The sequence below is a fragment of the Mauremys mutica genome, chromosome 8 (genome assembly GCF_020497125.1).
Source record: "Mauremys mutica isolate MM-2020 ecotype Southern chromosome 8, ASM2049712v1, whole genome shotgun sequence".
Lineage (NCBI taxonomy): Eukaryota > Metazoa > Chordata > Testudines > Geoemydidae > Mauremys > Mauremys mutica.
In genome coordinates this window covers 110,189,837-110,212,812 of record NC_059079.1, presented here as the reverse complement: position 1 = coordinate 110,212,812, position 22,976 = coordinate 110,189,837, and the positions used below count along the sequence as shown (strand labels likewise).

The following is a 22,976-nucleotide window of genomic DNA, read 5'->3' as shown; positions in this document are numbered from 1 at the left end:
TTTTCCTTTAAACATCAGAATCCAATGCCATAGAGAGCAACTTGAATATTTCATACCATCGGAACCCCATCAATTTAAAGTACAGGTTTGATGAGACCCAGCTAAGACACAATCTGATGTTCACCAGCTCGCAGAGGAGGGTAATGAGAGAAATGTCATCCCCACTTCAGAGAAAATTTGGTATATGAAAATTTTGAGGCTAGGACCTCAGGATCAAGATAAAGCAGCAACAGAATAGAACACACGGAGACTCCCTGCTCTCCAACTGGAAGTCTACAGTAGAGCACTTCCACCTGGGTGTCCTGCTGAGTTCCTGGAGTTTCCTTTGCCAATGCAAATTAAAGGAGAGGGATGTTTCACAGCAGAAACTATCCAGTCTCCATAAGAAGCAAAGTTGTTTCCCTCCTTATCTAACTTCAATTGTTTTATTCACCGTAATACGCAGATCAAAATGTGGTGACTCAGCACAGGGCTCATATGGCAAAACTTGACCTGGTGCTGAAAGGTTTTTGTTAGTACTGTCGGGAAGCGATGCTAGTTGGGATGAATTTGAGAGGAGATTTTGTATAACATGTTCTGAATCAATTTGCACTAAGCGTTTCCTACAAATCATAAACTGTCACCGTAGCCGAGGACATACTGCTACCCCAGGAGCCTGAGATCCACATTATTACATCATAGTTCATATTTGCAGCCAGCTAGAGACACAATCTGGTGTCTGGTATTTAATTGCCAGCTAGCATTCAGGGTCCGCTGGAAGGAATGTACCTTCTTTGGAGGAGTCCACCCCTCCTTCTTTGGCATAAACACAGCATCTAAATCATTGGATTCCAAGAGCTTCTTAGTTGGCTTCCTCTGACGCTTCCTCTCCAAGTTCCCTGCAATAAATTTCTAGTTAGGAAAAATACAGTTTCTTTAAGTGGATTCAGACTAACAAAATCCATTATCAGATACCAACTGACATTTAAAACCTCATCCGCCTGCTACTCCTTGTGTCTCAGACTGCAGGCTCTACAAGGCAGTGACTATTAGGTATTTTACATGTGTGGAGCACCCAGCATTACACACCTCAACCTGGCTGTCAGACAGCACACGCCAGCAACGCAACTTAGAGAGAGCCAGGCAATCAGCGGCTACATCATTCAACAGCCCACTGACCACCCCTCACCAGTCCCCTTCTCCACCTCGTCGAGTTCCCTTCCACCACCCACGTATCTCCACCTCCATCCGGTACACCAGCTGTCTGCACCGTTATGTGTTCACATATTACCATCAGGTTGGTATGGCTTCAAAAATTACATTTTATGTACTTCGATATTTGATTCTGTATTGGTGCATTTAGGTGAGTGAGGGTCCAGCTGCTGGTGTAAGTGTTTGGGGCAGTTTCTTCAGACCATAGCTAGAGTGCTTCTGGTCTCCCAATCAGGGGGACAGATGAAGTCTAACTCAAGCACCTGCCTCATACAGATGCAGCAACTACACTATGATCCTGTTTATCCAAAATGTTTTGGGGACATCAAAAAAACTTTCAGACTAACAGGAATATAACTGTTGCAAGCAGCATCCATGCAGAGATAAACATGATCAGAAAAAATGGTTACTCACCTTGTCTTAACTGTTGTTCTTCGAGACGTGTTGTTCATGTCCATTCCAATCAGGTGTGTGTGCGCTGCGTGCACGCCAGACGGAATTTTTTGCCCCTAGCAGGCATGTTCTGAATCGATTTGCACTGAGCATTTCCTAAAAATCATGATCTGTCACCGTAGCCGAGGACATACTGCTACCCCAAGAGCCTGAGATCCACATTATTACATCATAGTTCATATCTTCAGCCAGCTAGAGACACAAGCTCTCGAGTCGGTCTGGGCACTCCCATGGAGTCACACCTTCATGGTGCCCAATATAGAGCTCTGCCAACCCACCTTCTTGCTGGCTGCTCCAACAGAGGGGTAGGAGGGTGGGTATTGGAATGGACATGAACACATCTCGAAGAACAGTTACGAGAGGGTGAGTAACCGTTTTTTCTTCTTCCAGTGCTTGTTCATGTCCATTCCAATCAGGTGACTCCCAAGCCTAAGTTCAAGAGGTGGGGTTGGAGTCTTCAACTGACTGGAGCACTGTTCATCTCGGGCCTGCTGGGTGATCGCATAGTGCTGGCGAAACAGTGTATGAAGGACCACGTCGCTGCTCTGCAGATTTCCTGGGTGGGAACCTGTGCGAGGAATGCCGCTAAGGAGGCCTGAGTCCTGGGGGAGTGCGCGGTGATTGAAGGAGCAGGCAACTTTGCCAAGTTATAGCACTCTCAAATGCAGGACGTGATCCATGATGAGATACGCTGAGAGGAGACAGGAAGACTTTTCATTCTGTCCGCCACGAATAACTGGAAGGACCTTCAGAACAGCTTCATTCTCTCGATGTAGAAGGCTGGTGCTCTGTGGACATATGAGTGAAGCCTCGAGCCAAAAGGGATAGCTCCGTGGTTTGAGCATGGGCCTGCTAAACCCGAGATTGTGAGTTCAATCCTTGAGGGGGCCACTTAGGGATCTGGGGCAAAAATTCAGTACTTGGTCCTGCTAGTGAAGGCAGGGGGCTGAACTCGATGACCTTTCAGGGTCTCTTCCAGCTCTATGAGATAGGTATCTCTCTGCTCCCTGGTGCTGGAGTGCGTCTTAGGGTAGAATACAAGGAGGAAGATGTCCTGGTTGATGTGAAACTGGGAGACCACCTTTGGGAGAAAAGTCGGGTGAGACCTGAGCTGAACCTTGTCCTTATGGAACACAGTGTAAGGGGGCTCTGATGTTAGGGCCGAGCTCAGACACCCTCCTAGCTAAGGTTATCGCCACCAGAAACGTCACCTTGAATGAGAGAGAGAGAGAGAGCGAGCAGGGAGCACATTGCCAAGGGCTCGAATGGCGATCCCATAAGCCTGGAAAGGACCAGATTAAGGTTCCAAGCCGGGATAGGTTGTCGGACCTGTGGGTATAGCCTGTCAAGACCTTTACGGAAACAGCTGACCAATGGGTTGGCAAAGGCCGAGCAGCCCTCTGCACACACCTGGGTGGAAGGCGGAGATGGCGGCCAAGTGAACTCTTATTGACGACATCAACAGCCCCTGCTGCTTGAGAGGGAGAAGATGGTCCAGTGTAAGTGGCACTGAGGTGAGCGTCAGGGACGAGAGGTGCTGCTCCGACCAGATTGAAAATCTCTTCCACTTGGCAAGGTAGGTGGCTCTCGTGGAGGATTTCCTGCTGCCAAGGAGAACTTGTCTGACTTGATTAGGGCAGGAGAGCTCCCCAGCGTTCAGCCATGGAACTTCCATACAGTGAGTTGGAGCAACTTGAGGTTCGGATGTTGGAGGCGGCCATGATCCTGCATGATTAGGTCCGGGAAGAGTGGCAGGGTGACCGGGGTTTCCATGGACATTTCCAGGAATGATGTGTACCAGTGCTGGCGGGGCCAGGCTGGAGCTATCAGTATCACCAAAGCTTGGTCCCTGCGAATCTTGAGGAGCACCTTGTGAATGAGAGGGACGGGTGGGAACGTGCATAGGAGATGGCCTCCCCATGGGAGGAGGAACGCGTCTGTGATGGAGCCTGGGCTGTGACTCAGGAAGGAATGGAATCGCTGACACCTCCTGCTGCGTCGCGTGGCGTGCTAACAGATCTATTTGGGGAAAGCCCCACTGATGGAAGATTGAGTTAACGACATCCGGGCGAAGGGACCACTTGTGGCCATGGAACAACCTGCGGAGATAGTCCGCCAGCTTGTTCTGTATTCCAGGGAGGTACGAGCTTGCAGGTGTATTGAGCACTCTACATAGAAGTCCCACAGCATGAAGGCTTCCTGGCACAGGAGAGAGGAGTGTGCACCCCCGTTTGTTGATAGAAAACATTGCCGTGGTGTTGTCTGTCAGGGCTGATACACATCTCCCTGCTAGGTGGGCTCAGAAAGTCTGGCATGCCAGGCACGCCGCTCTCAGCTCTCTGACACTGATGTGTAGAGCGAGATCCACCTGAGACCAGCGGCTTGTGTCCTGAGCTCTCCAGATGTGCCCCCAGCCCAAGTCTGCCATGTCTGTCACTAGCAAGAGGGATAGCTGGGGGCTGGTGAAGGGGACCCCCCTGCACATACTACCTGCGGGTCAAGCCACCACAGGAGGGAGTCAAATACTGGGCAAGGCAGGGTCACGATCCTGTCCAAACTGTCCCGGCCGATACACTGATGCTAGCCATGACTGAAGAGGTCGAAGTCTGAGTCTGGCCTCTGTACTACATAGGTACACGCAACCATGTGTCCTAGAAGTTTCGGGCAATTCCTTGCTGTAGCGGTGGGGAACTGCCTGAGACCTCGAATGATGTGTCTATTTGGGGAAAGCCCCACTTCAGGAAGGAACGCCCTGGTCTGTGTTGAGTCCAGTACTGCCCCTATAAACCCTAGCTTCTGAACTGGGGACAGCTTTGATTTCCTCTTGTTCAGTAGGGGGCCCGGTTCGTTGAATGTCATTCTTATGAAGGCGACTTGCCTCTCTACCTGGCCCTTGATCAGTCAGTCGTCGAGGTACGGGAACACCTGTACACGTTGCCTGCGCAGGAACGTGGCCACGACTGCCACACACTCGGTGAATACTCGGGGTGCCGCTGACAGGCCGAACGGGAGGACTGTGAACTGACAATGGCTGTTCACCACAAACCTGAGGTATTTTCTGTGGGACGGAGTTATCGCTATGTGATAGTACATGTCCGTCAAGTCGAGGGTGGAGACTCAGTCTCCTGGACCCAGTGAGGAGATGATGGAGGCCGAAGAGACCATGCGGAATTTGAGTGTCTTCACAAACTTGTTGAGTTCTCACAGATCTAGGATGGGCCTGAGCCCTCCCTTGGCTTTCAGTATTAGGAAATACCGGGAATAGAAGCCCTCACCCTTCTACTCCTGGAGAACCTCTTCCACTGCCCCTAGCAAAAGGAGTGAGTGCACCTCCTGTGTAAGGTGTTGCTCGTGAGAGGGCTCCCTGAAGAGGGACAGGGAAGGGGGGTGGAAGGGCAAGAAGGCACAGAATTGGATGGAGTATCCCCTCTCTACTGTGTGGAGCACCCAGCAGTCCGAGGACCATGCCCGGTAGAAAGGGGATAGTCGGGACAAGAAGGTAAGGTGAGGTAGATCCAGTTCTCGATCTGGTACATCATCCTCTTGCGTGCCTTCAAAAGGCCTGTTTCTGGCCTGCTGAAGACTTAGTCTGGCCTGAGGATGGGTGCAGCCTCTTCCCACCTCTCCTATTCCTCCTCCAGGAACTGTCCAGTCCGTCTCGCTAGTAAAACCGCGGACATTGCGGCCTGAAATGCCTGTGTGGCGTTGCCAAGATCTAGACCTCCTGCTGCTGGACCTATCCGAACGATAGGGCTCCAAAAAAAGATGACCACGGAGGAGAGGTACTGGCTGGTGCCGAAGAGTGGTGCCAAACCTCTGGGAACTGATGCCGTCCGTCATCCCCCCACCCCACCCCGTGGGTGGTCGGCGCTGGGGAGTGGCGTGCTGGAGATGGGGAGCAGCATGACATCACCGGCTTGCCCCTAGAGGGAACAGGCAGCCTGGCTGACACTGGTGCTTCGTCCTTCCTTGGGGAAGGTGGAGCCGTCAGGCAAACAAGGTCCTGCGTTGCCTCAAAAAAGTCTCCGGAGTGGAGGAGAGTTGAATGTCCCGTCCTTGACAGTCCGGAGAACAGTAATAGGCTGGACTCGACTGGACTCCTTGCGGGGCAGGAGTCAATGAGCCCCTGGCAGCTGCCGGGCCCAACGTAGGCTGGATGGGCTGAGGCCTCCCTGCCGCTGGCTCCTTAGGCTTAGGAGGGGGAGAGCATCCTCTCTCCTGCCTCTTTTCCTTCCGGGGCACTGGGGATACAGATCGGCACCTACCAGAGTCTTATGTTCATGTTCAGCGCCGTGTCGGTGCCGGGAGTCCTTAGTCTCCTTTCTAGGAGCCGACTCACGCGCCATCGGCACCGGTGCACTGCACACGGAGGAGGGACACTGCTAAAGACGCTTGCAGAAGCAAGAGCAAGGGAAGTTCCAGCTGGCCATCACTGGCGGCAAGAAGGAACTGAGTGGGTGGCGGATCGGCAGGGCCCTATATTGGGCGCCATGAAGGTGTGACTCCAGGGGGCACCCAGGCCGACCCTACGGATGCTGCTGGGGGAAAATCTTCTGGCTGTGGTGTACCTGGCATGCACACACCTGATTGGAATGGACATGAAACAAGCACTCGACGAAGAAGAGGGAGTTCTGAATACCCAGGTTTGGATAAACACCTAGTATGCGGAGAGCACATCACATTATGGACAATGCTAGGAAATGTGAAGTGAGCAGCTGATTCATTTGGCTACCAAGTTTATAATTTATGCTTGCTCGCTTACAGCCACATTACTGAGTTTAACAAAACAGAAATCAGAGAGCAGTTCTTCAGCTTCCCAACACAGATCTGAGTCAGAATTCCTGCCGCTGGATGCAAAGCAGACTCACGCGTTTCAGAAGGGAGGCATGCTGCGTATCGCTTACCTGATTTCAGGAAACGTTCCTCTGCCTCCAGAGAACAAGCAGAAACTTCAGACACATCAGGGGAAGATAACATCAGCTCCGGCAAGTCTGAATGTCCATCTATGAGTAGGTCAGTGGGCTCAGAGGAATGGGATACTGGCTCTTCTAACAACAAATGTTCTGCTTCAAGAACTGGAGGAGCATCTTTGGTTGAAGAGGAAGATGGAGTTGACACCAGAAGGTTCCGCTCCAGCTGCACATTCCGGAGATCACTTCCACGCCTGCATCGTGCTTGAAGCCTTTCCTCTCCCTTGAACTCAGACCTCTCCCGGGAACTCACCTAGCAGCAGCAACAGATACAGATGGAAGTGGGTTTAACCTGCCCCTTGCTATGCACAGCGAGAACACAAACAACATATTGTGGGGATACAAACCAGAGCCCGAGAGCAAAACCACAGAATGGGAGTTAGCAGCACAATGCTCTCACCTACCCTTTGCAATTGCTCCTGGCCCTTCTTTGATTTTTTCTTAGGTGCAAATATCTGATCATATTCTTCTGCATATTCCAGAAGCCGTTTGCTCGGCTTTCTAAGGCGTTTCTTTTCTGAATATGCTATGAAAAAAGAAAACAGCTTCAGGATGAAGTTTCTGAGAAGAGCAAAAGGCTGGCATGAAATCCCCTTCTAGCCTGTCCGTAGAGGTTGCTCCAGCACTGTTTTCCGGAAGCACCATGAAGAAAAGGCAGTGTAATCCAGAGGAGAAAAGTCCTTCACTTGATTCTCTTGGACAAATCGTTATCTTTAAGGCCTGTCTGCACTGTGACAGAAGCCTTGTGGCACAGCCGCAGCTGGCTGGGTCAGCTGACTCTCTCAGTGGGCTATAAAAATGCAGCATAGACTTTCAGGCTTGGGCTGGAGCCTGGGCTCTGGGATCCTGCCCCTCCCAGGGTCTCAGAGCTCTGAGTCTACACTGCAATTTTAAATCCCACAGCTCAAGCCCGAGTCAGCTGATCCCAGCCAACTGTGGAACTTTCACTTTAGTGTAGATTCTAGTTCCTAACTTATTAACCCTTTCTTGGCACAGTGGGTGAGATTTTCAGAAGTGCCCAAGAAAGCCAGGCACCCTGAACTCTCACTGGCAGTCAGAGAGACCTCACCAGGAGATCCTACACAGGCACTTCTGGAAATCTCACCCTGCGTCTCCGGTTCCTAAGCTCCCCCCTCCACTGAACCTTTTCACACCACTGCCCTGGTATTCCAGAGTCCCGCCCACTCGTTAAGACTGACGCTGTTGCTCTTTTTAACACAGTTTAGAGTTAAGCCAGAATTTCACTAGCAGCTGCATTGGAAGCCTCTCTTCTTCCCACCTTTATCCCATGCAGCATCCTATACCTGGGAGAGCCTTCAGGTGTCTCCCTCCCTCTCCTGCAAAGCACTTCTTCCCCTTCGCTCCACAACACGCCACGCTGCTATGATGCTGCCTGATCTGTTTGCTGCCTCAATCAGACTGCACGTTCCTCAGGGCACAGATCTGCCTTCCCTAGTTTGTAAAGCATTGTAGTATTACAGAAAAATACACTTCCATTCATAGATTCTGAAGCAAGAAGGAACCATTGTGGTCAGCCAGTGTGACCTTCTGCATAGCACAGGCCAGAGACCAGCCCCACAATAACTGCTAGAGCAGAGCTGTTAGAAAAACATCCAGCCTTGATTTAACAATTGCCAGTGATGGAGAATCCACCACAACCGTCGGTAAATTGTTCCAGTGGTTAGTCACCCTTCCTGTCAAAAAACCATATGCCTTATTTCCCATCCGAATTTGTCTAACTTCAATTTCCAGCCACTGGATCGTGTTAGTGCTCTCTCTGCTAGACTGAAGAGAAAATTATCAAATATTTGTTCCTCATGTAGATACTTCTAGACCGTAATCACATCACCCCTTAACCTTCTCTTTGTTAAACTGAACAGATTGAACTCTTTGAGTCTGTCACTCTGAGGCAGGTTCTCTAACCCTTTCATCATTCTTGTGGGTCTACTCTGAACCCTCCCCAATTTATCAACATTCTTACTGAACTGTGGACACCAGAACTGGGCACAGGATTCCAGCAGTGGCCACACCAGTGCCAAATACGGAGGTAAAAAAAACAAAAAAACTAATCCTGAGGCCATTCTGCGCCAAAAAAATAAATATTCTGCACACAATATTTTAAAATCTGTGTATTTTATTTGTCAAAATAATACAATATAATCACACCATTTTCAATTATTTGCTGACAAGTCTTTTGAAATAAATTACCAAAAGAATTGAAAATGGTGTGATTATATTGTTATTGTGTTTGTGTTATTTTGACAATTAAAATATGCAGAACTTAGCAAAAATTTTAATTTTTCAGTGCAGAATTTCAAGAGTACCATGGTTGTGTGTGGCACAGTCTGGATGCAGACAGCTCGGTGGGGGGATCTGGGTGCAGGGGGGTTCAGTACGGGGTTCTGGGTGCAGGGGGAATGGGACTCTGCAGGGGAGTCCAGGTGAAGGTGGTTAGAGCTTAGTGGGGGAGGGACTGAGGGAGTGGGGTTGGGGTCAGGGTGCAGCTGGTTGGGACTCAGTAGGATGGGGGTCTGGGTGTGGGAGGCTCCTGATGCAGGGGGTAAGGCTCGCCAGGGTGGAAGTTTGGGAGGCTCAGTGGTGGAGTTTTGGGTGCAGGGGGCTCAGTGGGGAGGGGTTTCGGGTGCGGCAAGGGGTCACTGTACAGGGAGCTGCTCCACATCCACCCAACCCCTATGCATCCAGACACCCCACACACACACCTAAGCCCCCCCTGCTGAGCCTCACCACCCCACACCTGGAACCAGCCCCCGCCAGCGCAGCCAGACACACCCACGCCCGGTAGAGAGCTTCCCGCAGCTAGGGGAAGGGGAGGGGGAACTCAGTCCCAGGCGGGGGGTGGGAGGGGAGGAGGAGGATGGAGACGAATGTTCCTGGGTGGCCAGGGCATCCCCAGCCCCCTCTCCCCTGAATGATTTACCTCCCCCCCGCATGAGCTGCCGGGGAGGGGTGAGTGAGCACTGGTGCAGCTTCTCTTTGCTTCCCCACAGAAACCACTTTATCTTCAAGGAAGCAAAGGGAGGCTGTGGGGTGGGGGACAGGCATTTTTCTGCTGCGCTGCAGGGGCACAGAATTTTCCCAAAAGTAAATAACCTCCCTATGTCTACTTGAGATTACCCTGTTTATGCATCCAAGGATCACCTTAGCCCTTTTGACCACAGCATCTCACTGGGAGCTCATGCTCAGCTGATTATACATCACGACCCCCCCCCCCAAACATTTTTCAGTCGCTGTCTCCCAAGATAGAGTCCCTTATCGTGTAAGTATGGCCTACAGTTTTGGTTCCTAGATGTATCACTTACATTTAAGTGTATTAAAATGCAGAGTTTGCTTGGCCCCAGCTCACAAAGAGATCCCTATCGCTCTGTATCAGCAACCTGTACTCTTTATTGTTTTCCACTCTGCAATTAGTGTGTCATCTCCAAGCTTTATCAGTCAGGGTTTCTGTTTTCCTCCTGGTCACTGATAAATATTTTCAATAGAGTAGGGCCAAGAACCATTCCCTGCTGGACCCCTCTAGAAAGACACCCACTTGATGGAGAATTCCCCGTTTACTATTACATTTTGGGACCCATTAATTAGCCAGTTTTTAATTGATTTAATGTGTCGTGTGCATTTTGTGTCATTCTAATTTTTAATCAAAATGTTCTTACAAACGCCTTACAGAAATCTAAGTATATTACAGCAACACTACTACCTTTATCAACAAAACCTGAAATCTTATAAAAAAAAGAAGATAGCAAGTTAGTTTGACAGGATCTGTTTTCCATAAACCCATGTTGATCTGCATTAATGACACTTCTCCCATTAAATTCCCCCATAAAATCTGCGTCAGCCTGCCAGGCCTGTAACTACCCCGGTCATCCCAGTTAGTAGTTTTAAATATTGGCACATTAGTTTTGTGGAGCTTCTCCAGTACTCCAAGCCTTACTGACCATCGACACTGATGGTCCAGCTAGTTCCTCAGCCAGCTCTTTTAAACTCTTAGCTAAACCTCTGACAAGACTCCTAATAGCCTGTGCTGTATTGCCGTGCAACACACCTAAACCCTGGAGGCGCCAATGAATAGCTTCAGCTCGACCCCCCCATTTCTATGCAATAGGCTGCTGGAGCAGGACGGCACAACACTCACTCCCCCCTTTGCTCTTTGAGACACGCCACCACTGGTTTTTGAGCAATGCTGTTCTACTGACTTTCCAGCTTTCCTGGTTGAATCTCAACCTTCTCAGGAGATTCCCATTAGTCACTGAATGTTTAAAATCTGATCACTTCAGTCTCTCCAGAGCTCAGAATCTTAGGAACAAGCCAAGAACATCTTCCTCCTTCATGAGCTTTTTGTGCACCTCCATGTGTGCATAGGAGGGGCTATTCTATTTATTTTTTAATGGAGACACTTCATAACAAAGTGGGAACAGTGGGAGGCCGGGCAGCATCTCTGTGCCTTATTGAGGCTTCATGCTTACATAAGTACAAAAATAATCTACCTTCGCCACAAGTGAAGCGACAAACACTGTTTGCTTACAACAGCTATCTCCAGCAGGCAGCAACGCACCATGTAGGGTGCTGTCAGGGTGAGGTGCAGGCCCTGGTGCACAGCTGGCCTGGAAGCCAAGCACGTTCTATGCCATCACCACCACCCCGCACACAGCAGGTAGCACTGCACTATTAAATGGTTATTTAATATTTTAGCTTACAGGATTGATCTGTACAGAGACTCAATTGAACAGTCAGACCACCTCATTTGCCAGCCAGATTACTTTCTTAAAAATACCAGCCGCTAGCAACTTCCAATCATCCTCCCTTTTTGCTCATTTGGTGTAGCAATTACACTGGTACCAGAAATATGTCAAATATTCCATTTGAATTGGGAGGGCGAATAATAGTGTAGCTGAGAACTTCTGCAGTTCAGGATACAGCCTGTAATTATAGTTAGGCAGGAGCGCTACTATAGTTAAGGTTGCATCATGACATCTGTTTAAAGGTGGACCATTCTAAGTCCTCTGAAATCAACATGCTTAGTCAGATTTCTTTGAAATTAGGTGTGCCTCAGGAGAGCACAGGGTAGGATTAGTAACCCAGATTTGGAGTCATTTGAGCCAAGGGTTCCAGAGATTTACGCCCCAGCAATAAAACAGCCATTAAAAAACCCCAAAACAGTCTAAGTGGCATGTCTTTACCTGGAGATCAAACTACTGATGTGATGCAGGTCAGAATGGTCTTAGTGGAGTATTACCCAAGGTAGTGCGTGGCACCCCCTGAATCTCTGGGGACCTACCTTGTGAAGTGTATTTCAGAAAATGGACATTTTTACACATAGCTAGAGGGTTTCTACTCCTGCCATTTTATATGCTTTAAAGCTCAACTCTTGTAAGTGCTCTAAAATCCAAATGATTAATTGAAGTGCTCTGAAATTTGGGGTGCTTCACAGGGGTTTAACACAGTAATAGTGATCCAAATTTGAGGTCATTTGACTGAGAGATTCCCAAGTTACAGCCTCTCCCCCAAAAATAGTTCCCTTCTGCTGCCGTATAGTGTTAAACTGAGCAGTACAAATGACTGCATGAATCACAGGCCTCCTTCAGATTGATGGCTATGAACTCACCCTTCCACAGAGATATCTAGGGGTAAATCAACCAGAAGCCGGCTCCAAAGACAAAAACATTTTGAAGTGAGTGGCTGCAATTTGAGAGTCATGGGTAGCAATTCAATTTTGGGGGAAATGTAATCCCAATATTTGGGGTGGAAATTAGACACTTGTTTGCTTCATGGGAGGGGTGAAGAAGTGGGGGTGCGGGGGAGAGGGATTTGGGCCTGCAGAGAGGGGAGGGAGATTCTGGGGCAGGGGATAAACGGGGATGGAGGGTAGGGGAGGCAAAAGGGGTTGGGGACTAAGGGGGGGAGCCATGGCACCCCACAGCTCTGCCAATGAACTCCGGCTCTCTGCACCACCAGCTCTGCCAGTGCACCCTGTGACCCGAGAACCCCTGTGCCAACTGGCAAGGGGCATGAAGGGGTTGCCAAGCAGTTACAGGAATCTCCTGAGTCTGGCACGTGCACTCTAGTTCAAAGAATGTTGGGCGAGATCTCAAACGAAAGCCGGTGTCAATATTATGGCGAAATGGATGGATGGTTGTGTGAGGAGTTACATAAATATACTGAAAATATAGCCTTAAAGTCTGTGTCTAAGGAATGGGCCCAGCAAAGGGGAAAACCAGATTTTTGGTCAGACAGGAGTTAGCGAACAGGAGCACAAAGAGGAGGTTTGTGAGGGAGTTCTCCAGGTGAAGGAGGACCAACTACAGATTGGGGAGGGGGGGCTGTCTGCTAGTTCGTCTATTTGTTTGCTATTTGCTTGCTCGCTTGACGATTATTGTGTGGGCTGTTTTGGGGGCCGTGAAGGAGTAAACAACACTTCCTTAGTCACTTTCTCTGCACCAGTCATGATTTTATAGGCTTCTATCACATCCCCTCCACCCCCATCATCTTTTCCAAGCTGAACAGTTCCAGTCTTTTTAATCTCTCAACATACAGAAGCTGCTCCATACCCCTGATCATTTTTGTTGCCCTTCTCTGTACCTTTCCCAATTCTAATATATCTTTTTTGAGATGGGGTGCCCAGAAATGCCAGGTGTGGGCGCACCAGGGATTTATATAGTGGCATTATGATATTTTCTGTTTTATCGCCGGATCCCTTTCTTAACAGTTCCTAACACTGTTAGCCTTTTTGACTGCTCAGAAGTCAAATCCTACTGAAGAAAATCATAGAATATCAGGGTTGGAAGGGACCTCAGGAGGTACCTAGTCCCACCCCCTGCTCAAAGCAGGACCAACCCCCAACTAAATCATCCCAGCCAGGGTTTTGTCAAGACGGGCCTTAAAAACCTCTAAGGAAGGAGATTCCACCACCTCCCTAGGTAACCCATTCCAGTGCTTCACCACCCTCCTAGTGAAATAGTGTTTCCTAATATCCAACGTAGACCTCCCCCACTGCAACTTGAGACCATTACTCCTTGTTCTGTCATCTGCCACCACTGAGAACAGCCGAGCTCCATCCTCTTTGGAACCCTCCTTCAGGTAGTTGAAAGCAGCTATCAAATCCCCCCTCATTCTTCTCTTCTGCAGACTAAATAATCCCAGTTCCCTCAGCCTCTCCTCGTAAGTCATGTGCTCCAGCCCCCTAATCATTTTTGTTGCCCTCTGCTGGACTCTTTCCAATTTTTCTATATCCTTCTTGTGGGGCCCAAAACTGGACACAGTACTCCAGATGAGGCCTCACCAATATCGAATAGAGGGGAATGATTATGTCCCTCAATCTGCTGGCAATGCTCCTACTTATACAGCCTGAAATGCCATTAGCCCTCTTGGCAACAAGGGCACACTGTTGACTCGTATCCAGCTTCTCATCCACTGAAACCCCCCCAGGGTCTCTACCAATCTGACCTGGGGGAAAACTCCTTCCCGACTCCAAATATGGCGATCAGTTAGACCCTGAGCACGTGAGCAAGACCCACCAGCCAGACACCTGGGAAAGAATTCTCTGTAATAACTCTAAGCCCTCCCTGTTTAGTGTCCCATCGCCAGCTTTTGGAGAGATTTGTTGCTGGCAGTCGCAGGTAGGCCACATGCCACTGTAGGCAGTCTCATCATACCAGCCCCTTCATAAACTTATCAAAGTCCTTCTGGAATCCAGTTAGGTTTTTTTCTCCACTGCTCCTCTTGGGAGACTGTTCCAGAACTTCACTCCTCTGATGGTTAGAAACCTTCACCTAGTTTCAAGCCTAAACTTGTTGATGGCCAGTTGATATCCATTTGTTCTTGTGTCCACATTGGTGCTTAATTTAAATAACTCCTCTCCCTCCCTGGTATTTATCCCTCTGATGTATTTACACACAGCAATCATATCTCCTCCCAGCCTTCATTTTGTTAGGCTAAACAAGCCAAGCTCTCTGAGTCTCCTCTCAGAAGGTAGGTTTTCCATTCCTCACACCATCCTAGTAGCCCTTCTCTGCACCTGTTCCAGTTTGATTTCATCTTTCTTATGAGGTCTCACCAGTGTCTTGTATAATGGTAACACCACTTCCCTGTCTCTACTTTAAATACCTCGCCTGATGCATCCTAGGACTTCATTTGCCTTTTTTCACGGCCGTACCACATTGGCAGCTCATAGTCTTCCTGTGATCAGCCAATACACCCAGATCTTCCTCTTCCTCTGTCGCTTCCTGCTGAGAAGTCCCCAGCTGATAGCAAACATTCTTGTTGCTAGTCCCTACGTGCATGACCTTTCACTTTGCACTATTAAATATCATCCCCATTTCTATTACTCCAGTTTTCAAGGTCGTCCAGATCTTCTTGTATGGTATTCCAGTCCTCCTCCGTATTGGCAATACCTCCCAACTGGGTATCATTCACAAATTTTATTAGCACACTCCCACTTTTTGTGCCAACATCATTAATGAAAATATTAAATAAGATTGGTCCCAAGACTGATCCCTGAGGAGCTCCTCTAGTAACCTCCCTCCAGCCTGACAGTTCACCTCTCAGTATGCCCATTATAGTCTCCCCTTTAACCACTTCCTTATCCACCTTTCAAGTCTCACATTAATCCCCATTTTCTCCAATTTAACTAATAATTTTCCATGTGGAACTGATCAAATGCCTTACTGAAATCCAGGTAGATTAAATCTACTGCATTTCCTTGACCTAAAAAAATCAGTTGTCTTCTCAAAGACAGATCAGATTGTTCTGGCACAATCTACCTTTTGTAAAACCATGTAGTATTTTATCCCAGTTACTGTTTACCGCTATGTCCTTAACTATTTTCTCTTTTACTTGAGGTCAAACTAACAGGTCTGTAGTTTCTGGATCACTTTTCTTCCCTTTCTTAAAAACAGGAACTACATTAGCAATTTTCCAGTTGTGGCATACGACCCCAAAGTTTACAGATTCATGAAAAATCCTTGCTATTGGGCTTGCAATTTCCATGGGCCAGTTCCTTTAATATTCTTGGATTAGGATTATCCAGGCCCACCCATTTGGTTTGATTTCCACCTCAAATTTGGTAATTTCTATTTCCACATCCTCATTTCCATTTAGCCACCCTGACACTACCCCAAGCCCCTAAGTAACCTTACTAAAACCTGTCTAAAATGGATGGACCCCTTCTGGCATAGAAAGGAGTCCAACAAATTGTCAGCCCTCACCGGGGTCTTCAGCCGCATCCTTGGGCCCTTTAAATCCTGCCCTTCACTCAGGCTTCTAAGCAAGCCTTGTTCCCTTCTTGGTGCCTATGCCACTTTCCCAGTGGCCAATGGGGGAGATCTGGGCTCTCCCACTACTCTGGGTCCCAACCCAGGGACCCTACACACAACAGCGACATACAACTGCCTTCAGTTTCGTGCTGTTATTCCCTGGGATTTTTCCCACATAGCGCCTCTCTCTTCACCCTGGCCTCGGGACAGAAGTTCTCAAATCATCTTTGTCCTTGTGGAATGCAAGTACCAATAGAATCCGTCTTCTGGTTCTCTTCTTGAGCTCCTGTGACCAGCAATGAGCCCCCTTTCCTTGCTCCTCAGGACCCAGCCAGCAAGAGCAGCACCTTTTATCTGGTGCTGCTGGGCTCTAATTGGCTGCTTTTATGCAGCCTCTCTAGGCAACCCTGGAGGACCCACTTTCACCACTCCTTTCCTGGGGCTGGGTGTGGTAGCACCGTGGGAACTCAAAGGCCCAGGTTCACTCTAACACAGTCCCCTAAGGACCAGTCGGAAGCAGAGGGACAGGAGGGCAAGTAGTGGAGCACCAACCGGGGGACACATCTGGCAGAACCACAGTTACTGCACAAAGTGAGTAACCTCCTCCTCTTCTTCGAGTAGGAGGTGCTCCACTTCAGGTGGCTTCCGAGCAGTAACCCCGAATGGATGAGGGAGCTTCGAAACAGAGACCAGAACTGCAGATACACTGCAAAGCGAAGTGCTGCATCAGAACTGTTGACACGGATCAGGGCCTAATGTTTCTGAAACATATGTACTGAAGCCCATGTAGCAGCCCTATATATTTCAGATACCAGTACGTTCTTCTGTAGTGCCAGAGATGTTGCCTACAATCTGGTCAAATGTGCTATCACCATTTGGTGAATGATGATATGATGCTGGCAAACCAAGTGCCAGCTTAGGTCAGAATCCCAGGCCAATTCACTTATGTGTTAGAACAGATCAAAGTGTTAAATGTATACGTGTGTGTTCAAATGTTTAAACTTCATGAAAACTTGTGGAATGTTACTTGTATTGTTTTCACTTATCTGTTCCTGTTGTAATGCAACAGCAAACATTTACAGGGTGTATACGCTGTAACTAAATAACTCATCAAAGATACCTTGTGAAATGCTAATGAAGGACCTAAGGACTTTAACAGAAAATGCTGATTTCAAAGCAAGTGGCCGTTATGAATAGCGGTTGGTGTCAAAAGACTAAGGGCACATTTTCACTGGCAATGTTAAAGCACTTTAACGTGGCTTGTATAGTCACCAGTTTAATAATAATTGGAGATATACCTATCTCCTAGAACTGGAAGGGACCTTGAAAGGTCATTGAGTCCAGCCTCCTGCTTTCACTAGCAGGACCAAGTACTGATTTTTGCCCCAGATCCCTAAGTGGCCCCCTCAAGGACTGAACTCACAACCCTGGGTTTAGCAGGCCAATGCTCAAACCACTGAGCTATCCCTCCCCACCACGAGGGGTGCAGCTCCCAGTGCTGGGGCACTGTCTACACTGGCACATTACAGCACCAAAACTTGCAGTGCTCAGGGGGGTTGTTTTTTCAGTACTATAAAGTGCCAGTGTAGATAAGCCCTAAGTACATTCCTCACACACATCATCAAAGGAAAAGCCCACAGGGTTAGAGACACTATCAGCTTACTTTCTGTGTGACAATACTATAAATATGGATTCAAAAAAAGATCTGTTATCTCTGGACTGTTTGGACTCTTACAGGGAAGCGTGCCAGGTGCAAAGCAGAGATCCCAAAAGACAATCTGGGTACCCTGGAAAGACTTTTGGGGAACAGGCAGTTCATTACATCACTGCCACCATTTGGAGTTACAAACTGTGATTCACCTATACAGATATTTTACCAGCTTAAACCTCTCAATAACTCTCATTTGTCTGGGTGGCAAGACAGACTGGAGAGTCTAAGGGGACTATCTGTGACTCCAATGTAAGACTGTTTAGTGATCCAGGAGTTCACATTTGTCATTGGCTTGGTGAAATCTAATTATAGAACATACCATCAGTTTGGAGTGTCAGCCCTTGTTTTCTGACCATCTGCCCTGAGGCAGGCACTCACGGTTGTGAGCTACTCCAGACAGCACAACAGATACCCATCTCCATAGTCTCTGAGTAGAGATAGAGGACCCTGTGGACCTATCCATGAAGGAAACAGACTAGGTGACTTCCTAAATTGCTTGGTCCTATCTAAGCAGAAGGCCAATGCCCTTCTAACATACACAGGAAGTACACAGGATTCCTTTAGAGAACTACATGGCTTCGGGAAAAACACTGAGTGGATTGATTAAGGTGAAACTCCAAAAGAACCTTAGGTAAGAATGTAGAGTGTGGAAGTAGAGACCTTGTCCTTTAAGGACACCATAAAGGGGGGATCTGCCATCAAGGCTCCAATCTCCCCACCCTACACATCCGAGCTGCGACCCTTAAACAAGGTCTGTGGATATAAAGCAGTTATCTGCAGATTTGCAGGGCTCTAAATATAAAATTTGGATCCGCATCCATCCATGAGCCACAAAAATGATCCATGGATGCAGATATCCACAGGTATAAAGTAGATATCTGCAGATTTGCAGCGCTCTACTGATCTGGAGACTGGTTTTCTGAGTTGTCCATGTGTCCTGAGTCGTAAGGGCACTCAGGTGTGCTACCCATCCCAACAGTTATGCATCTGTTATTAAAGTCACCGAGGGGGCTAGGCAACAGAAAGGAACAGCTGCACAGACGCAGAGTTGATCCTTCATCAGTTGAGGGAATCCCTCCCCTTGTAGAGATACTGTCACCTGTCTGTCCAGAGTGCGGCTGACAGGAGAACAAGTCATTCTGAGCCGACCCTGGAAGCAGTGGAGGCATAGCCTTGCATGATCGGCCACAAAGTTGCAAGCTGCCATGTGTCCCAGGAGCTGAAGACAGTTCCTTATTGTGGTTCAAGGGCACCCCTGAATTGCCCATACCAGACCTGACAAGGTTACAGATCTGTCTAAAGGAAGATAGGCTCTGGCCATCAATGAGTCCAAATATGCCCCTATAAACTGTATCTCCTGTACAGGGATGAATGTGGACTATTTTCACCATCCTGAACTTCTGAGGTTTTACAATCTTGTTGAGAAGCCTTAGATCTGAGATCAGTTTCCACCCACCATCCTTCTTTGGCAGAAGGAAACACTCTGAGTCAAATCCCTTGCCACTGTGAGGAGGAGGAACTGACTCTATTGCTGCTAATCAAAGGAGAGAGTTCACTTCTTGTCTCAATAAAAGCTCATAAGAGGGGTCCATGAAAGGGACAGGGAAGGGAGGTGGAAGAGAGGGAGTGATGTAAAATGGATGGTATAGCCCAATGTTATGACCTCTTTCACCCTCTTATCTGTAGTGATCTGCCTCCAAGCATGGAGGAAATGGGCAAGGTGGTCTCCAAAGCAGGGGATGTGGGGCCAACGGATGTAGCTATAAATCCAGAGGTGCGGGAGGAGTCAAATCCTCAACTGACCCATCAAAACTGTTGCTTCAAAGATGATTGGGTGGTCATGGAGGACGGTTGGGCGGTCCTCTCTCTCTCTGAAATCTGTCTCTCTTTATGAGGGATTCGGTGGAGCCATTGAACCCAGAACAAGGAGCAGGACGTGATCTCTGGGCAGTCTGTGACCTACTAAACCTTTTCTTATTTGTAGGTGTGTACGTGCCCAGGACACAAAGTAGCTCTAAAGTCCTTCAGTGTGTGCAAGGACTCACTGGTGGTCTCCCAGAACAGTTTACGATGGAGGACCTCCCCTTTGACCATCGTGTTCTACACTTCACTCAGAAACTAACCACCGCCAGGAAGACAGACCTGGCAGCAGCGTCCAGAGCATCTAAGGGTGCCTGAAGAGCAGTTCTGGCCACCAACTGGCCCTCTGAGATAATGGACTGGAATTGCTTCCTGTGTTCGCATGGCAGATGTTCAATAAAAGCAGGGAATCTGTTATGATTTGTAGAGTTATATTTGGACATGACCATCTGAGAGTTGTGATCCTGAATTGCAAGGTTTCGCCCAAAGAGATCCAGGCTTTTCTGGTCCTTGTCATATGGGGTAGACAAGGTACATCTACACTAGAAATGCTAGAGGTGCCACTGTAGTGCTTCTGGTGAAGACATTCTAAACCAAACGGGAGAGAGCACTCCTGTCAGCTTAATTACTCCACCTCCTACGAGAGGCAGTAGCTATGTTAGCAGAAGAAGCTCTCCCATCGATGTAGCACTGTCTACACTGGCGCTTAGGTTGCTATAACTTATGTCGCTCAGGGGTGTGGATTATTAACACCCCTGTACATTTCAGCAACTGTGTGGTTGTCAGTGAAATGAACGGGGCGTACTGCAGCACCGCTGGAAAAGGGCAGAGCTAAGGTTGCCTGGGTTGTTCGGGGAAGTGGTGTTACTATGCTGACAGAAAAACATCTGTTGGCATACGCTGCATCTACACTAGGGCTCTGCTGGCACGGCTGTATCAATAAAGCTTGTGAAGCATAGAGAAGGCCTTATGCTGGCTGCTGCAGACAAGGATTAGCCGTACTCTCTCAAAGCGCAGCTACTGTGAGGAAAACTAGTCTCGTTCATAAGCCACCAACCATTCTTTGCCAAACCCCCAGCGTGTTTATGGACTGGGGAAAGGTCACAGCATGTACAATTTTCTCGGCCTTCCTAACAGCCAACCTTTGTCCGATACCATGGAAGGCAGAACAGCTTCCATGTGTGTATTCTTCACAACATGACACGTTTACTCAGCACCACCACTACAAGGGTGATCTCATAGCGTTCTCTGTGCTCTACTATATACAACGAATCTTCAGCCCCTTGGTCTGACAGAGGCAGAATCTATGTCCTTGAGGGCATGCTCAAAGCCTATGCATTTCCCCAGGGGTGAGGTTACAGTTGGGTAGGCGGCAGTGGGGAAAGGCTGGGCTGGGGTTAGGCTTCACTGTGGACATCACTCTAATTTGTAACTTATCAGCACACCTGTCCCTGCAGCTAGAGCTCTCCTGCCCAATGCAGCTGTCGGCCAATGTCCATGGAGGCCACCTAAGCAGCCCTCTCCCGCCCGCCCTCCTTTCTGCCTCTCTTGCTTACCAACACCTCCATGTGCTCTCTGTAAGGCTACGATTTAGTCAAGGGCATTTTTAGTAAAAGTAATGGGCAAGAAACAAAAATTCACAGCCCTGTGACCTGTCCATGACTTATACTATAAACACCCATGACTCAACTGGGGGGGAGGGGGGGGAGCACTGCTGGGGAAGGACCTGGGGGGCAGCTGCTGGGGGGTGCCCAGGGGGCAGCGGCACCAGCTGCCGGGGGCCACTGGAACATCAGCTGCTCCAGCTGCCTTGGGGACCACCAGCAGCGGCTGCTCCATCCGCCCTGGAGCCGCTGCTTGGTAGTACCGGTGCCAGCTGCCCAGAGCAGAGGCTGGTGTGGCTGGCCCTGGGGCCGCCCAAGTGTCTGGCTGCAGAGCTGCTTCAGCAGTGGCAGGTCCCGGGGCCAGCTACTTGGGCGGCCCTGGAGTCAGCCACACTGGCCTCTGCAGACGTCACAGAGGTCGTGGAAAATCACGGAATCCATGACTTCCACACCCTCCATGACTGCCACGAAGCCCTAGTTATCTGCAAGGGTCCTCCTGCCTCTTTGCCAAGCCCTCTCCCTCACTTTGTTCCAGTCCCTCCTACCATTTCTCCTTAACAAGATGAGGGGTTCACGTTCACGTTCTAAAAGGATCACCAAATCATCAGGACATGGATGCCCCTCGAGCACCCTCGAGACCTTCGCACTCACGTCTCTCCCTTTGCTGGTTGGTGACTGTTTCCTGTGTCACTGCTGATTTACCTGGCACCGCCTTGGGCTGGGGATTACACCTTTGTTTTTGTGAAACACCAACACACTGCTGGGTGCTCAGAAACTATGTAACAACAAACAGAGGATTCAATGAATTACTTAAGATGTCACCATTTTGAGATGGGACCGTCACCTGGTCACCAGTGTATTATACACCTGTTGAGCCTATCTACAGCTGCCCAGTGGGGCAGCAGGTGCCTGTCTGTTTTGTGCCGTGGCACGCACCGATGGCAACAGGAAATAACGACTAACATAAAAAGGGCATGTGGCAGAGTAAACCGACATGAACAGTAAACACACAGCAAAATGAGTGGAAACTAAGCTCAAATTCTATAATTCTTGCCATTATAAAAATTGATGGTGGTTTTGTAACACTGGCTCCTGGATTCGACTTCTGCCCCACAACGCAGTTTGGGGGATCAGGTCTTTTCAAGGGAAGACAAAATAATTAAGATTTTATTTTCACTGCCACCTAATAACCTTCATTTGAAGGTGTTTTAATTTACAGCTGCTCCCTCGATGATGAAGACAAGTTGTGTTGGACCCTATTTGCCCCCTCAGTCCCCTGGTTTACCACTACTCTTCTTTCAGATAAAGCCGTCTGCACAAGGTGGGGGAGAAAACAGACAATTTTATTTAGAGTCTAACGCTGGAAATGGGCTAAATACAAATATAGAAAAATAGAAAAGGAAAACTGAATCAGGCTTGAAACAGAAGTTACTGTAAAATCTTTACATACAGGAATTAAAAATCTAGTCTTGTACTGAACTGTAAGTGATAAACACAACAAAACCATAGACGTTCCTCTGCCCTTGTCCCCGCATTAGCACTGGAGATGCTATCCCTTGTCAAAGTTGTAGTTTGACCTGTTATCCACTCCCAGGGAAGGGCCCCTGCGCCTTTGATCTAAGCACTCGGCCATCCACTCCACACACTAACCACATCAGAGTTCCCCATCCAGGCTACTACAAAGCTCTGTTTTGCTCGGAAAAGTGACTATGTAAAATTGGCCTTGTGGAGGTCCCATGTTCATTGTGTCTCAATGACTCTCTATTAAATTTGCTCAGATTAATGCTGCTTTCCTAATGGCCAAAACTGCAAGATTCATAGATTCTAAGGCCAGAAGGGACAATTGTGTGGACCACCAGTAGAACAGAGACCAGAGAACTTTCCCAAAATAATTCCTAGACCAGATCACCTAGAAAAAAAC

At 48.5% G+C, this 22,976-nt stretch overlaps 1 protein-coding gene across 5 annotated transcripts in view; it reads right to left on the bottom strand.

The window, feature by feature from the left end:
• NSD1 (nuclear receptor binding SET domain protein 1) overlaps positions 1–22,976 on the bottom strand; it is a 115,937-nt gene that overhangs the window by 48,032 nt on the left and 44,929 nt on the right. For all 5 annotated transcript variants that reach the window (XM_045026763.1, XM_045026764.1, XM_045026765.1 and 2 more), the window contains exons 5-7: positions 7,019–7,140; positions 6,549–6,867; positions 769–878 (exon numbers count right to left, since the gene is read on the bottom strand). In XM_045026763.1, the coding sequence (XP_044882698.1) occupies positions 769–878; positions 6,549–6,867; positions 7,019–7,140 (551 nt within the window). The remainder of the gene's footprint in view (positions 1–768; positions 879–6,548; positions 6,868–7,018; positions 7,141–22,976) is intronic.